At 45.5% G+C, this 17,883-nt stretch overlaps 2 protein-coding genes across 3 annotated transcripts in view; one reads left to right on the top strand and one right to left on the bottom strand.

Moving 5' to 3' along the window:
- The first annotated feature begins 311 nt into the window (after nt 1–311).
- azi2 (5-azacytidine induced 2) lies at nt 312–14,781 on the top strand. 2 transcript variants are annotated; one of them, XM_053490659.1, is made up of 9 exons: nt 312–532; nt 781–853; nt 2,611–2,830; nt 3,033–3,149; nt 4,781–4,880; nt 10,129–10,271; nt 10,357–10,418; nt 12,892–13,010; nt 13,227–14,781. In XM_053490659.1, exons 3-9 carry the CDS (start codon nt 2,615–2,617, stop codon nt 13,553–13,555), a joined length of 1,086 nt encoding a protein of 361 aa, XP_053346634.1. In that variant the 5' UTR covers nt 312–532; nt 781–853; nt 2,611–2,614; the 3' UTR covers nt 13,556–14,781. The 2 variants fall into 2 exon arrangements, with proteins under 2 accessions (XP_053346634.1, XP_053346633.1); XM_053490658.1 differs by having other exon boundaries at nt 313–532; nt 12,889–13,010.
- Nucleotides 14,782–15,017: 236 nt separating this feature from the next.
- Nucleotides 15,018–17,883, bottom strand: part of cmc1 (C-x(9)-C motif containing 1) — an 8,333-nt gene continuing 5,467 nt past the window's right edge. Inside the window, exons 3-4 of the mRNA XM_053490661.1 lie at nt 15,628–15,718; nt 15,018–15,450 (exon numbers count right to left, since the gene is read on the bottom strand). Coding sequence (XP_053346636.1) covers nt 15,330–15,450; nt 15,628–15,718 — 212 coding nt within the window. The 3' untranslated portion in view covers nt 15,018–15,329. The remainder of the gene's footprint in view (nt 15,451–15,627; nt 15,719–17,883) is intronic.

Below are 17,883 nucleotides of genomic sequence, written 5' to 3'. Positions count from 1 at the left end.
AATACTGTTACATATAAACAGTAAGCGCAGTGTGTTTCTATGTGTATATTAAAAAAAAAACATCTATTTATAATAATTACAACACAGGAGAATTTTGCCCTAGCAACAACCACGACACTGTCGCTGTCAGTGACGACGCATGCGCAGATCGCCTCCAACGCTGAGGCGCTGTCAGTGACGACGCATGCGCAGATCGCCTCCAACGCTGAGGCGCTGTCAGTGACGACGCATGCGCAGATCGCCTCCAACGCTGAGGCGCTTTTTTTGCGTCGTATTTCTCAGTGTGTGTGTGTGTGTGTGTGAGAGAGAGAGGGCCATGGCGCTGTGTACATCATTCTCCAGCAGTCCGTCTAAAAGAAGCTAGTTGTTTGTGTGTTTGTGGTTTCTGTTTCCGCCGGAAGTGCTACGTCATCGAGGTGATGTACTTCCTGGTTTATGTTTGTGTCAGAGCGCCTGCGCAGCTCTCAGAGTCTCAGTAAAGTCTGATCATGAGTCTGATCTCTCCCTCAGTCTGATCCACACCAACATCTCGGTGAGTCCTGACTGATCTTACCCTCAGTCTGAGTGTGTGTGTGTGTGTGTGAGAGTGTGTGTGTGTGTGTGTGTGTGAGAGTGTGTGTGTGTGTGTGTGTGAACACTAGGGTTAGACTGTAAACTGAGTCCCCTTTCTCTGTGTGTGTGTGTGTGTGTGTATGTGTGTGTGTGTGTATGTGTGTGTGTGTGTATGTATGTGTGTGTTTCTGAAATCAGGTGATTAATCCGAGCTTCTCTTCTCCACAGGAGAGTTTTATCCTCCTCATGTGTCAGGGTTTATTGCTGTCTGCTTTCTCATAGAGGAACACTTTCTCTTTCGGTTTGTACACACTCTCACACACTCTCACACACTTCAGAAGTCCTGACTAATCACTAATCTACACGACACTAACAGTGTGAATAATCTGCATGTTCAGGATTTAAATCTTATTCTAAGTCAGATCCTAATAAACACACACACACACACACACACACACACACACACCGCAGTGAACACATGAGTGTGTTTTACTGAGCACTAACTAATCTACACACTTCGCTTTACTCTCTCTCTCTCTCTCTTCGTTATACGGTACCTTGCAAAAGTATTCCCACCCCTTGAACTTTTCCACATGTTGTCACGTTACAGACACAAACGTAAATGTGTTTATTGTGAGTTTGTGTGACACATCGATACAAAGTGGTGCATCATTGTCAAGTGGAAGGGAAATAATAAACGGTTTAAGGAATTTTAAAATGAACACAGCAGACAGGGTCAGGGATGAAGGTGCGGAGAAGTTTAAAGCAGGGTTAGATTATAAAAACACATCCTAAACTTTGAACATCTCACTGAGCTCACTGTTCACTCCATCATCTAATGGAAAGAGTACGGCACTACTGCAAACCTACCAAGACATGGACGTCCACCTAGATCGACAGGCCGGGCGAGGAGAGCATTAATCAGAGAAGTAGCCAAGAGGCCCGTGGGAACTCAGGAGGAGCTGCAGAGATCCTCAGCTCAGGTCGCAGAACTTGTCCACAGGACAACTATTAGTCGTGACCTCCACAAATCTGGCCTTGATGGAAGAGTGGTGAGAAGAAAGGCATTGATCAAAGGAAACCATGAGGAGGCCTGTTTGCAGTTTGTGACAGCAAGCATGGGGGAAGAACATGCTCTGGTCAGATGAGAACAGAATTTATTGACCTTAACTCAAAATGCTATGGGGCGGAGCTTCACCTTCCAGCAGGAAGCCTGAACACACAGCCAGAGCTACAGTGGAGTGGTTTAGATCAAAGCATGTTCATGTGTTAGAACGGTCCTGTCAAAGTCCAGACAAAAATCCAATTTAGAATCTGTGGTGAGACCTGAAAACTGCTGCTGCTCACAGACGCTCTGCACCGATCTGACTGAGCTCGAGTGTCTCTGTCTAGACGTGTAAGGCTGTAGAGACGCCCCAAAGACCTGCAGCTGTAATTACAGTGAGATGTGCTTCTACAGAGTACTGACTCAGGCCACACTTTTCAGATATTTATTTGTAATAAATTCCTTAAACCGTTTATTATTTCCCTTCCACTTGACAATGATGCACCACTTTGTATCGATGTGTCACACAAACTCACAATAAACACATTTACGTTTGTGTCTGTAACGTGACAACATGTGGAAAAGTTCAAGGGGTGGGAATACTTTTGCAAAGCACTGTAGGTGTATATCTCACACACATTAAATATTACACATCCTTATTATTAAAACACACACACACACACACACACACACACACAGTGGGGAATTCTCAATAAAATGTCATAAAATTAAAGACTGTATCGTGGTGTAAATTATTCAGAGCAGTACTGTAATATAAACAGGTGTGTGTGTGTAAAGCTGTTTAAAACACACACACACACATGTATCAGCTGTGTGTTATCCTCTAACACTCTGTATAAATACTTTATTGCTGACTTCATATATTCCTTTTATCTTATTAATCCTTTTATCTTCCTGCTCTCTCTCTCTCTCTCTCTCTCTCTCTTCTTATTAGACGTATACAGTGTAAAGTGTGATCTGATCACGTCCTGTGTGTGTGTGTGTGTGTGTAGGGTGATGATGGAGTCTCCCCAGGCGGATGATGATATCTGTATCCTGAAGCACGAGACGGCGTACGCGGCCGAGAGCCCAGTGGCGTTGTGCTCGGGGGACGAGTCTGTGGCGTCTCACTTCGCCCTCGTCACCGCCTACGAGGACATCAAGAAGCGTCTGAGGGACACGGAGAAGGAGAACACGCTGCTGCGCAAACGGGTCAAACAGCTGGAGGACAAGGTGTGTGCTGTTCATCTTGTGCAGAGACGCTCGCCCTGTCAGCCAATAGGAGCACGGGGGCGGAGCTTCAGTCATTCAGAACTAAAAGAAACAAAAATTAGCACACACACACCTGCAGAACAAGTCAGTGTGTGTACACAGAATCCAGTCTCACTGTTATATTACTGTGTGTGTGTGTGTGTGTGTGTGTGTGTGCGCGCAGTTGTTCAGACCTGAAGCCCCCCCCTCTGAAGGGCCGCAGTACATGAATAAAGCGTTCAGTGCGTATCGTGGAATCTACATGGAGAAGAAAGACCTTCAGGCAGAGCTCAGTAAACTGGTACACATACACACACACACACACACACACACAGAGTGGAAAAGATGTTGTACTGGAAAAAAAACAAAACAAAAAAGGGGTCAATTTTAGGGTCTGAGATGTAAGCCTCTGAATTCACCTCCTGGAGTTTAGTGTTCATGGTTCGGGATCCTGGACCTGGGACGATGATCAGGGATCCCAAAAATTCCAGCTGCTGAACCCAAAATCTTTCACCTAAAATCCCAAAACCTAATTATTAAATCCAAAATCGGCGCCTAGTCTTGTAAAAGTAACTTGAACGAATTTCAGTTATTAGATTTAACTCAATGGAATAAAAAAGGATTAGAAAATAGGATTAGATCCCATAATCTGGTCCTGTTCTGATCAAACCTTCAGGATGTGTCGCTTAAATGTGTTTTTATCGTAGTGGGATGTGTTTGGTCCAAAGAAAATCAGGATTATTCTGATCCTAGGACAAGGAGGGGTTCAGGTTGGGCTCCAGTTGGGTGGCGGTGGAGATGAAACAGACCGCAGGCGAGTTGAGACCCTTAAAAAGTACAGGAGATGAATTTTCCCCCTGAACTCCCAGATGTCCCTCATCATCCAACTAAAATAATCTGTAAAATAATGCAACATTATTCACTTTTCCTCTCATTATCAGTGTGTGGTAACTGCAGTGACGGGTAGTTTCTAGCGCCTGCGTCCCCTGGAGGTTATGTCTGGAGGTTATGTCTGGAGGTTATGTCTGGAGGTTATGTCTGGAGGTGTGTGTCTGGGTCTTCTGCAGGTTAAGTCTGGAGGTGTGTCTAGGTCTTCTGCAGGTTAAGTCTGGAGGTGTGTCTGGAGGTGTGTCTGGAGGTGTGTCTGGAGGTTAAGTCTGGATCTTCTGCAGGTTAAGTCTGGAGGTGTGTCTGCAGGTTAAGTCTGGGTCTTCTGCAGGTTAAGTCTGGGTCTTCTGCAGGTTAAGTCTGGAGGTGTGTCTGAATGTTCATTGGTAATGATGTAAGGTCCAGCCAGAAGAGACACAGGGCAAGCGTCAGTAGATGGAGAACCTCTGCATGGGGTTACAGTCAGGTGTAAGTGATGGTGAGACACAGAAACCTCAGAAGAAGATGCAGAGATGATCAGACAGTGTGTCCTCCTTGGTTGATCCAGTTACATTTACATTACGTCATTTGGCAGACGCTCTTATTCAGAGCGACTTACATTATCTCATTACACATCTGAGCAGTTGAGGGTTAAGGCCCGCTTAAGGGCCCAACAGGAGTAACCTGGTGGTTGTGGGGTTTAAACCTGGGATCTTCCGAACCGTAGTCCAATGCCTTAACCACTGAGCTACCCCTGGCCCAGTTCTGACTGATATTGTTCTTTCCGAGAGTCCAATGGGACGTGCCTCCTAAAAGTGTTTAAAAGCATGTTGTTTAAACGTAAACTCTTCATGGAGACAAGTTTATCACATGGAGATGGACAGGAGAATAAAAACACCATATTGCATCTGACACAAATACATTGGGGCCGTCATGTGAGTCAGTGCTAATCTGATCTGCTGAGTTACACGCTGCTACACATATTGTAGAAAGCTGTAGCATTCTGTACTGTCGTGTGTGTGTGTGTGTGTGTGTGTGTGTGTGTGTGTGTGTGTGTGTGTGTAGAAGAAGGAGAGAGCCGAGTCAGAGAGGATTTTAACTGAACAGCTGCAGGCCAAAGAGCTGGAACTACTACAGCTCAGATCAGAGATGGAGACCAGCCAGGGTAACACACACACACACACACACACACACACACACACACACACACACACAATACAGTGGGGCAAAAAAGTATTTAGTCAACCACAAATTGTACAAGTTCTCCCAGTTAATAAGAAGAGAGAGGTCTGTAATTCTCTGTATACCTCAACTATTAGAGACTAAATAAGGAAAAAATACTGAAATTCACATTGTAGGATTTTTAATGAATGAATTAAAAATTAAATTAAAAAAAAGTAAATTATGGTGGAAAATAAGTATTTGGTTAATTCTGTACTGTAGCATTCTGTACTGTCTAGTGTGTGTGTGTGGGTGTGTGTGTAGACGAAGGAGAGGACCTTTAACTGAACAGCTCTCAAATACAAAGTATCTTAATACTGAGATACTGTTGTTTTCTGTAAGTCTTCACAAGGTGTTCACACACTGTTGCTGGTACTTTGTCCCGTTCCTCCATGCAGATCTCCTCTAGAGCAGTGATGTTTTGGGGCTGTCGCTGGGCAACACGGACTCTCAACTCCCTCCAAAGATTTTCTATGGGGTTGAGATCTGGAGACTGGCTAGACCACTCCAGGACCTTGAAATGCTTCTTACAAAGAGACCCCTTCGTTGGCTGGGCGGTGTGTTTGGGATCATTGTCATGCTGAAAGACCCAGACACCTTTCATCTTTAATGCCCTCGCTTCTGGAAGGAGGTTTTCACTCAAAATCTCTCGATACATGGCCCCATTTATTCTTCCCTTTACACGGATCAGTCGTCCTGGTCCCTTTGCAGAAAAACAGCCCCAAAGCATGATGTTTCCACCCCCGTGCTTCATCTGACCATATGACATTCTCCCAATCCTCTTCTGGATCATTCAAATGCTCTCTAGCAAACTTCAGACGGGCCTGGACGTGTACCGGTTTAAGCAGGGGGACACGTCTGGCACTGCAGGATTTGAGTCCCTGGCGGCGCAGTGTGTTAAAATTCAAATTCAAATTTTATTTGTCACATACACAAACATACACAGTACGAAATGTAGTGAAATGCATTATACGACTGCCATTGACCCTAGAAGAGAATTAAAGTTTACAAATAAGAGATAAATATGAATAAAAGAAATACGATAGAAATTAAATAAAAAATTAAATTAAACAAGGAAAAATAGAACTAAAAATAAAAATAGAAATGTGCTAGGAAAAAAATAGAACTAAAAATAAAAATAGAAATATGATGTGCAAAAATAGAAATCTACTGTACAAATTGAAATATACTGTGCTGTGTGTGCAAATATGCATAGAACAAAGTGACTTTGTGCAGAGGTTATTAAAGTGTCTTTGTGCAATGGTCCAGGATGTAAACGTACGACATGTAGTGTATATATGAAGGAAGGTGAGCATGTAATTGTCCATAGTGTTCATGGATGTAAGAAGATTGATAGATTTGATCAATTATGAGAAAGATGAAAAGATTGTTAGTTCTGCATAGTGGTGTGGTTGTGGTTGAGAGACCTTATCGCCTGCGGGAAGAAGCTCCTCCTCAGTCTCTCTGTGTTGGCCTTCAAGGAGCGGAATCGCTTCCCAGACCGCAACAGAGTAAACAGTCCGTTATTGGGGTGGCTGAGGTCCTTCACGATCTTCCTGGCCTTGGTCAAGCACCGCTTGCTGTAGATTGAGTGCAGGTCAGGGAGCTCGATGCGGATGATGCGCTCAGCTGATCGCACCACCCTCTGTAGAGCTCGTCTGTCCTGCATGGTGCTGTTCCCGAACCAGGTCGTGATATTTCCCGTCAGGATGCTCTCTATGGTGCAGGAGTAGGAATACCTGAGCACCTTGGAGGGCAGTCTAAAGTCTCTCAAGCGTCTGAGGTGGTAGAGACGCTGCCGGGCCTTTTTTACCACGGTGTTGATGTGACAGGACCATGCCAGGTCCTGCGTGATGTGAACACCGAGGTATCTGAAGCTGTCCACTCTCTCCACTGGGCTCCTGTTGATGACGGGGGTCTGGTAGTTCCTCATCTGCTTTGTACTAAAGTCCACTATCAGCTCCTTTGTCTTGCTGACGTTCAGGAGGAGATTTTTTCTCTGGCACCAGTTCTCCAGATTTCCAACCTCCTCCAGGTAGGCCGTCTCATCGTTGTTCGTGATCAGGCCCACCACAACAGTGTCGTCAGCGAACTTGATGATGGTGGTGGAGCTGGTAGTGGCCACGCAGTCGTGGGTGTACAGAGAGTACAGCAGGGGGCTCAGAACACAACCCTGGGGGGCTCCAGTGCTGAGAGTGAGGGAGGCTGAGACATGTCCGCCCATCCTTACTGCCTGTGGTCTGCCAGTCAGAAAATTGGAGATCCACTGACACGTTGATGAGCTGAGTCCCAGGTGCTCCAGCTTGGTGGTAAGTGTGGAGGGAATTATGGTATTAAATGCAGAACTGTAGTCGATGTAGAGCATTTACACATAATTCCCCCTCTGAGTGTCCAGGTGAGTGAGAGATGTATGGAGGAGATGAGAGATTGCATCGTCCGTGGAACGGTTTGGACGATAAGCGAACTGTAGTGGGTCGAGTGTGTCTGGTAGTAAAGAGATGATGAAGTCTCTGACCAGGCGTTCAAAGCACTTCATCACTACTGAGGTGAGGGCTACAGGGCGATAATCATTGAGGGAAGCAGGATGAGGTTTCTTTGGGACAGGAACAATGATGGACTCTTTGAAGCATGTGGGGATCACCGACTGAGATAAAGAGATGTTGAATATCTCAGTGAACACAGGTGCTAGCTGGTCTGCGCAGGCTCTGAGAATACGGCCTGAGATGCCGTCTGGTCCTGCTGCTTTCCTGGTGTTCACTCTCTTGAAGGCTCTCCTCACGTCATGCTCTGAGATGATGAACGCGCTTCCGGTGCTGGCAGTGACTTCCTGTCTGCAGCCGTGAGCGCCGCTAGCATTAGCATCGCTAGCGTCTTTAGCTGCAGCCTCGAAGCGAGCATAGAAAGTGTTCAGCTCGTCTGCCAGAGACACGTCTGCGTTTATCATACCGGATGTTGGTGCTTTATAATCCGTTATTGTCCATAATCCCTGCCACAGGCTCCTAGAGTCACTCTGTTGGAGTTGTGACTCTAGTTTCCTCCCGTAGCGCTGCTTTGCCTCTTTCACCGCCTTCCGGACGCTGTATGACGCAGCCTTATATGGTTCCATGTCCCTCGACGCGAGTCCCGTGTTGTAGGCAGCGGTGCGAGATTTCAGAGCGTCGCGGATGGTTTTATCCACCCACGGCTTCTGGTTGGGAAACGTTTTAATAGTCTTTTTTTCTACGGTATCGTCCGCTAGTTTCCCGATGAATCCCACAACCGCTTCCGTAAACACGCTGACGTCACCATCGGAGCTGTTTCTGAACATGTCCCACACTGCGTCATCGAGTGCGTCCTGTAACGCGGCCACCGATTGGTCCGTCCAGCACCCGACCTCCCTCTGAACCGGAACTTCCTGTTTCAGCCTTTGTTTGTATTTTGGCATGAGGAAGATGGCGGCGTGGTCGGATTTACCAAACGGTGGACAAGATTGTGCCTTGTAGCCGTCCTTGACCGTTGTATAGCAGTGGTCCAGTGTCCTTTCGCCCCTGGTGGGGCAGGTGATGTGCTGATAAAAGTTCGGCGCTGCGCGTTTGAGGTTGGCACTGTTAAAATCCCCCGCCACAATAAGCGCAGCGTCCCGGTGTTGTGTTTGTTGTTGTGTGAGTGCCTCATGCAGCTCGCATAAGGCAGTGTCCACTTGTGGTGGAATATAAACGGCGCTGATTATGACCGATGTAAACTCCCGAGGAAGGTAAAAAGGACGACACATGATGGACAGTAGTTCCAGGTTTGGTGTGCAGGAGCGTGTGAGAGGAACAACGCTCGCGCTGTTGCACCAGCTGCTGTTCACCATTAAACACACGCCGCCTCCCCTTGATTTCCCCGAGTCCCGTGTCCTGTCCATGCGGTGAACCGAGAAGAACTCGGCCGGCTGGGTGGCGTGGTCCGGCACCGCTGGGTTCAGCCATGTCTCGGTGAAGCAGAGGAGATTGCAGTCCCGAATGTCTCTCTGGAACTTTACCCTGGCCCTGAGGTCATCGAGCTTGTTTTCCAGTGACTGGACGTTGGCGAGCAGGATGCTAGGCAGAGGTGTGCGGTGTGCACGGGCTCTCAGCCTGTTCCTGACGCCGGCTCGTTTACCTCGAGGCTGCCGCTTCGCGTTGCGTCCTTTGTTGTCCCTCAGGATCTCACTTAAAAACGTCGAATTGTGAGTACATTGTATACCAATAGAAACAAGAGTGTCTCTATCATAACTAATGTACCCCATGGTGGTAATTTTGCCGGTTTTAAAACGCTGTAAACTAACTTAAAGAACAAAAACAAAGAAAAGGTGGTCGGAGCAGTCGTGACGGCAGCCGACCTCACCGGCGCCATCTTGAACCTATTTTTGTTACTGATGGTAGCCTTTGTTACTTTGGTCCCAGCTCTCTGCAGGTCATTCACTAGGTCACCCATGTGGTTCTGGGATTTTTGCTCACAGTTCTTGTGATCTTTTTGACCCCACGGGGTGAGATCCTGCGTGGAGCCCCAGATGGAGGGAGATTATCAGTGGTCTTGTGTGTCTTCTATTTTCTAATAATTGCTCCCACAGTTGATTTCTTCACACCAAGCTGCTTATCTACTGCAGATTCAGTCTCCCCAGCCTGGTGCAGGTCTACAGTTTAGTTTCTGGTGTCCTTTGACGGCTCTTTGGTCTTGGGCTAATGGTGTTTGGAGTGTGACTGTTTGAGGTTGTGGACAGGTGTCTTTTATACTGATAACAGATGCTATTAATACAGGTAACGAGTGGAGGACTGAGGAGCCTCCTAAAGAAGTTGTATTAAGAGTTTGTGAGAGACAGAAATCTTGCTTGTTTGTAGGTGACCAAATATTATTTTACTGAGAAATTTACTGATAAATTCATTAAAAATCCTACAACGTAATTTTCTGAATTTTTTGCTTATTTAGTCTCTAATAGTTGAGGTATACAGAGAATTACAGACCTCTCTCTTCTTATTAACTGGGAGAACTTGTACAATTGGTGGCTGATGAAATACCTTTTTGCCCCACTGTGTACACACACTATAGATACCCACACACTCACACTATATATACACACACACACACTATACACACACTCACACAATATACACACTACAATACACAGTGGTATATGTATATATCCAAGCCCTGATCTGTGTGTGTGTGTGTGTGTGTGTGTGTGCGCGCAGTGATGAAGAGTCTGAATGAGACACAGGATTACTGGCACGTGAATCGAGACAGCAGTGAAGTGCAGATACACACTCTACAGGAGGAAGTGCAGAGACTCCGACTGGAAAACAACCACTTACACACACTCTGCACCCTCCGACAGGTCTGTCTCTGTGTGTGTGTGTGTGTGTGTGTGTTCTTCACACAGGTCTATTAAATCTGTATGTATTTGTTGTCTTTGTGTACAGGAGGTGTCTGAGAGCCCAGTAAAGAATGATGAGATCCAGCAGGGGGCGCCACCGTACTGCAGGTATTACACCACCCTGTGTGAGAGTGATTAATAAACCAGAGTTAAGGTTATGAAGTGTACACTTGGCTACTGTGAATATGACAAACATGCCTGAGACACACACACACACACACACACACACACACACACACACAAATGTACATACAGACACAGTCAATACCGAAAGTATTTACACCCATCAAATTCTGACTTGAAGGTACTTTTATTCAACCAGCAAGTTTTTTCTTAATTTAGAAATGACATCAACGTCTCCCAGAAGATAATAAAGACGTAGAGGCATCATTGTGGGAAAAAATTATTACTCACCTTTTATTTACAAAAAGTGTCGTGTCCAAAATATTCCTACAGTTCAGAAGCTGTGAACTGCTCAGAAGCGTTTTGCACGTCTGCACTGTTTTTTTTTTTTTTTTTTGCCCATCATCTTTAGCGATGAGCTCCAACTCTTTTAAGTTGCCTTCACTCTGATCTTTAGCTCCTCCACAGATTCTCAATTGGATTTAATTCAGGACTCTGGCTGGGCCACTGCAAAGCGTTAATGTTTTTGTCTGCTAATCATTTCTTCACCACTTGTGCTGTGTGTTGTGGGTCATTGTCGTGCTGAAATGTCACTGGGTGTCTAGGACAATGTTGATGTATTGCTCCTTTATCATGGTGCCATTTACTGTGATTAGGTTCTCTGGTCCACCAGCTGAAAAACACCCCCTTAAAACATAAGGTTCCCACCACCATGTTTGCCAGTGGAGATGGTGTTCTTGGGGTTGAAGGCTTCTCCTTTTTACACTAGAACTTTGAACTTTGGATTTTCCCTTTAGACTGTGACTGTTTGCTAAGGGTATAAATAATTTTGGACATGCTCCTTTTTTTCAAATATAAATAAAAGCTAAGAAATGTTTTTTTCCACAATGATGCCTCTTGTACATCGTCTTATTATCTTTTGCGAGAGGCCTGTCATTTTCGGTAAAAAAAAACAAAAAACAAAAAAAAACTTGCTGGTTGAATAAAAGTTTTAGCCAGAATTTGCCAGGGGTGTGAATAGTTTTGTGCTTGACTGTGTGTATATATACACACGGGTGCATCTCAATAAATTTTAATATATCAAAAAGTTGATTTATTTCCGTAATTCAATTCATAAAGTGAAACTTGTATATTCTATAGATTCATTACACACAGACTGGTTTATTTCTTTCATTTTTGATGATTATAAAATTCAGTATCTCAGAAAATTCAAATATTAGTCAAGCCCAAATAAATAAATAAATAAGTTTCTAACACCGAAATGTTGGACTAGTGAACAGTATGAACATGTACAGCACTTGGGCGGGGCTCCTTTGGCATGAGTTACTGCAACAATGCGTTGTGGTGTGAAGGCCATCAGGCACTGCTGAGGTGTTACTGTGTAGAAGCCCAGGACGTACCGAGGTCCTTAAACCAGTGGTGTGGAAACCACGGACCGTGCAAACTTTACACTGGACCTCAAGCAGCTCTCATATGAAAAGAGGACTTTGGTCCACTGAGCAACAGTCCAGTCCTTTGGTCCTCGGCCCGTGTCCCGGGTGGGTCTGTGTGTGGTGGCTCTTAAAGCGCTGACTCCAGCTGCAGGCCACTCCTTCTGAATCTTCACAACATCTTGAACATGCTCCATCTCACAGTCCTCTCAAGGCTGAGGTTATCTCTGCTGCTTCTGCACTTTTTTATTTCTATCACATTTTTTTCCTTCCATTCAACTTTGCATTGATGTGGCTGGACACGGCGCTCTGTGAACCTCATCCAGTCAACCAGACTGGGAGACCATTTAAACTCTCAGGGAACCTCTGCAGGTGTTAATGAGCTGATTAGAGTGTGAGTCTCCAATATTTCACAATATTCACATTTTCAGAATTTCAGGTTTTCATTAGCTGTAAACTATAATCATCAAAATGAAAAGAAATAAACACTTAATATATATCAGTCTGTGTGTAATGATTCTATATCTATACGAGTTAGACTCGATGATATTCTAATTTATTGAGCCGCACCTGTATATGATTATACCCGCTAGTGTAGAGGATCACTGACACTAGGGGGCGCTGTGTTATAATCTCATCACTGAATATTTTAGACAATTATCTCATTAATTTCTTAATTAAGAACTGTTTTAATTTACTGTAATAAATTTAATTTTTAAACACACTGTATGATACAGAGCGATAGTTACACACTCAGTGCTGATATCAGCAGTAAAATACATACACAACTGTGTGTGTGTGATAAACAAATGGTTAATTCTGTTTATATTTAATATAAAGTTACATTTTTATTAATTAAATGATGAGTTAATCACTAAGGTATAATCAGGTTATATAAGATATCTCTGATAGAGACTGAAAGATAGACGTAATTTAGACAATTTAATAATTTTATGCTGTGTGTGTGTGTGTGTGTGCGCGTGTGTGTGTGTGCACGCGTGTGTGCACGCGTGTGTGCGCGCTAGCAGGCCTAAAGTAATGAGTGTGTATGAGGACGTGTGCAGTGAAGTGTCCCGTCTACACACACTGGTGAAAAATCAGAGTGAACTGATGAAGAAACTCAGAGACAGACCCGTATTGAAGAGAGGTATACACACACACACACGCGTACATGTACATACACACGTACACACACGTACACACACACACACACATACACACACAAACATACACACACACACAGTCTGTTTTAGGATGAGATCATCAGATTAAATTAATTAATAATTTTAAAAAAATCAGGTGAAGTAACTGTTGATGTAAAACAGGTGTGTGTGTGTGTGTGTGTGTGTGTGTGTGTGTGTAGCCTCCTCAGCTGTTCCTGTGCAGTGTTTGGATGATGTGGACACAAACCATTCGCCTGTCCGAGCTCCGATTCCCCGCCCCCCCAGTGCCCCACCCCTTCATGTGGCCCCGCCCCCTGGAACCTCATACACAGAGAACTGGAAGGAGGTGTGGCCTCTTAACCGCCCCTCCCCTTTAGGAAGCCCCGCCGGCCCGCCCGGCCCACCTCAGCACGCCGCCTCCTCATTGGACGATGGCTCCTGGTCTATCCCCGCCCACCCCGCACCGGACCACCCACTGTTTTGGGAGGGGCCAAAGTCCAGCAGCGCCGAGTGGTCCAAGCCGTACTGACGGACACGTGACTCGTCCAATCACATCCTGCCTTAAGACCGCCGCCCAGACTGAGATACCTCACACTGCTCTCACCTGGGCCTGTACATACACTTCCAGAGAGAGCGCGTGTGTGTGTGTGTGTGTGCGCGTGTGTGTTCTCTTTCCTGTCTTGATGTTTTTATTCTCCTGACTGACAGAAAGCTCCAGTCCGCTGTATAATGTGCCCTCACCTCTCCCTCTTCAGGAGTAAATTTACCCAGAAGTCATTGCTCTTATCACGTTTTGTTTTTTTCTTTTTTAAGTTTTACTATAAAGTCAGTTGTTCTGTTGCTCTAAACACTGTTTCTACAGAATTATAAGTAAAAAATTAAAAGCTAAAGCTAGTCAGCTACTCAGCCGTCAGGTGCTGTGTCCGCTAAACGTGGTTAGCCAGCTAGCTAGAAAGCTAATAGCTCTTTTATAAACGAGGGCTAAAAACTTGCATAGCGCTGTAGCTAACATACAGCGGGAGAGAGGTCTATGGGGAGGGGGCACTTACTTTTAAACTCAACTTAGAGATCTAATATATACAGTATATATATATATATATGTGTGTGTGTGTGAGTGAGAGAGATTGTGATTCGATCAGGGTGATTAAACAGGAATCGGAGCACAGGGTGTGTGTGTGTGTGTGTGTGTGTGTGTGAGAAAGAGAACGGCTTGGAAAATGTGTGTGTGAAGGTTTACAGTTGTGTTTAGACTAACACACTCCCAGTGCTGTATCGAACAGTACAAGCGTTAATGTGCTAAATGAAGGACCAGTGTGTGTGTGTGTGTGTGTGTGTGTGTGTGTGTGTGTGTGTTGATAAATCAGATGAATAGGAAACTGATGTAAATGTGATTAGTGTGTTTGTGCACAGTGGGTGAGTGGCTCTGTTTCGTGGTGTTATTTTATCCGTGTGTGTGTGTGTGTGTGTGTGTCTGCGTCGGTGCCCAAATGCAACGTGCAGCTGACGTACATCGTTTTCTAGCTCGACTCTCTCTTTGTAAATAATAAAGTCAGCTGAATGTTAGTGTTTGTGTTTGTGTACAACTTCACACATCATGATCTGGGTTTCACACACACACACACACACACACATCAGGTGTGAGAGATGTAACATTAGAACATAAATTTTTAATCAGTTCTGTTTACACTGAATATCTTCATTAAGTCCAACCCCCTTTCTCATGAATATTCATTAAACTCATGAATGATGTTTAAACTGCTGCTGCTGCTGTGAGGGCCGGCGCGCGTCATGTGTGTATCATGTGTGTACTCTACATCTCACTCACACACACCTTGTTCTGCTCTGGTGACATCATCTCCATTAACAGTTCTCTAAAAGGTCAAAGGTCGCTGGATTTATTCACACCACACCTGTCACTTCTCGCGTCCACACACACACCTGAATGTTCTATTCAGTTTAAACACCATCAGAGAATGAGAGGAACACACACACAGTGTTTATTACATTTATTAAGTCACATCAGTTACAGGTTTCTCACACACACAGCTCAGTGTCCTGACAAACTGTGTGTGTGTGAGAGAGACTTTCACTTTCAAACAAAACTGATGATCTCGCAAGAAGCAAGAAAATTAAAGATTATAAGAAAAGTACATTAAAAAACAATGTGTGTGTGTGTGTGTGAGCACAAGTGAGTCCCAGCGGAGGAAATTCCATCTGATGTGATTAAAACTCTCTATGAATTTATATGAGGTTTAGTCATGAATATAAACAGCAGTGTGTGTGTGTGTGTGTGTGTGTGTGATCTACATGCTGGTTGGTACTCTCTGTGCGCGGTGTTTAGCAGGGATGCCAGTGCGCTGATACTCCTGCTTCTCTTTGATGTACTGCTGCTTACACTCCTCATAGAATGCTGGATCTGTGTAACTGAACACACACACACACACACCATCACATCAGTGTGGGTGTAAAACACACACACACACACCATCACATCAGTGAGGGTGTAAAAAACACACACACACCATCATATAAATGTGGGTGTAAAACACACACACACCATCACATCAGTGTGGGTGTAACACACACACACAGTGGACTTACTAGCTGGTGATGCACTGTTTCAGGGCGCTGTTCTCCTCTCTGCACTTCACCACCATGAGCACCCCGCTGTCCTTACAGCACCGTGTGAAAGCTGAGACACACACACACACACACACACACACACATCAGTGTTTAGTGTTACATTTACTGATTTAAATGAATTACAGGACAGGCATAAAAAAATCTTTTATTCACACACACCACTGAATACATTCACTATTTTTCCTTAAACACACACACACACACGATGTACATCATGTACTGTACACAAACCTCCAGTACTTCATCACAACATCTAAAGTCTCATTTCCACAAGGAGCTCAAATCCTGCTGCAGCTTTCACCTGGAAATGACATCATCTTTATCTACACAGGTAACCACACAAACCATTCTGCACTCGGCGTCTAGACCTCTAGCTGAGGTGGCGACTGGACCATCTAGACCTCTAGCTGAGATTCCGATCAGGTTAAGACCACTAGCCGAGTCCCCGATGGGGCCGTCTAAACCTCTAGCCAAGTCTCCCTGATCGAGCCGTCTAGACCTCTAGCCAAGTCTCCCTGATCGAGCCGTCTAGACCTCTAGCCGAGTCTCCCTGATCGAGCCGTCTAGACCTCTAGCCGAGTCTCCGATCGGGCCGTCTAGACCTCTAGCCGAGTCTCCCTGATCGAGCCGTCTAGACCTCTAGCCGAGTCTCCCTGATCGAGCCGTCTAGACCTCTAGCCGAGTCTCCCTGATCGAGCCGTCTAGACCTCTAGCCGAGTCTCCGATCGGGCCGTCTAGACCTCTAGCCGAGTCTCCGATCGGGCCGTCTAGACCTCTAGCCGAGTCTCCGATCGGGCCGTCTAGACCTCTAGCCGAGTCTCCGATCGGGCCGTCTAGACCTCTAGGTGAGTCAACGATCGGGCCGTCTAGACCTCTAGCAGAGTCTACGATCGGGCCGTCTAGACCTCTAGCCGAGTCTACGATCGGGCCGTCTAGACCTCTAGCCGAGTCTACGATCGGGCCGTCTAGACCTCTAGCCGAGTCTACGATCGGGCCGTCTAGACCTCTAGCCGAGTCTACGATCGGGCCGTCTAGACCTCTAGCCGAGTCTACGATCGGGCCGTCTAGACCTCTAGCCGAGTCTACGATCGGGCCGTCTAGACCTCTAGCCGAGTCTACGATCGGGCCGTCTAGACCTCTAGCCGAGTCTCCGATCGGGCCGTCTAGACCTCTAGGTGAGTCTCCGATCAGGCCGTCTAGACCTCTAGGTGAGTCTCCGATCGGGCCGTCTAGACCTCTAGGTGAGTCTCCGATCGGGCTGTCTAGACCACTAGCTAAGGTGCCGACCAGGCCGTCTAGACCTCTAGCTGAGACTGTGTTTAGATAGATGTGGATTGTGCTTATAAGTTCCCCCTTATGTCTCCTGTCTCACCATCGTACACTACCAACTTGCGTACCACACCACTATCGCTCGAACTTTAGCCGGATGTAAAACAGGCAACAGCTAAATAAGAAGTAAAACCACAAACTGCCGTCCTGCAGTGCGGCTCGTCTCACCTCCCTATTCACCACACTTCCTCTCACATCAAAAAAAAAAAAACCTTTACTCTCTACCTCTTTGTGTGTGTGTATGTGTGTAGGAGAGAGATTGATTATGATAAAGGACACACACTACAGTGGTGTTAAGTAGTGCACACTACAGTGGGGTTAAGTGAGATGGTTAACGAGGTTGTGTGCTAATTAAGGCTCCGTCACTGCAGTGTGATGATTACGCTCCCGTACGAGTGAGTCATAGCCTTGACTTTCATCTGCATGCACAAGACACAGAGCAAAAACAATTCCTGCACCCACACACCGACACTAATCTAATACATACACACACACACACACACACACACACACACACACACTAATCTAATACATATGTACACCCACACACACCAACACTAATCTAATACCACACACACAAAATTACTGTGATTACAACTTCATTCTTTAAAAGCTAAATACATCCTTAGGTCTGATTTAGACTTCTGTCCCCTGGTGTGTGTGGGTGTGTGTGTGTGTATGTGTGTGTGTGTGTGTGTATGTCTGCATTCACATTACCGGCGGGCTCAAATCCACATCTTTTTTAGGTGGATCCATATCTGATCTGTGGTCATGTGACCTGAATCAGCAGTCAGATCAGAATCTGTGTGAGTCAGGTAAAGGACATCGGGTGACATCTACAGTGTGTGTGTCTTTGTGTTTATAGCGTAATAATAAAAATAAAAT

The sequence above is a fragment of the Clarias gariepinus genome, unplaced genomic scaffold (assembly GCF_024256425.1).
Source record: "Clarias gariepinus isolate MV-2021 ecotype Netherlands unplaced genomic scaffold, CGAR_prim_01v2 scaffold_30, whole genome shotgun sequence".
Taxonomy (NCBI): Eukaryota; Metazoa; Chordata; class Actinopteri; order Siluriformes; family Clariidae; genus Clarias; species Clarias gariepinus.
The sequence above is the reverse complement of the archived record's forward strand: the minus strand, read 5'-3'. Positions and strand labels throughout refer to the sequence as shown.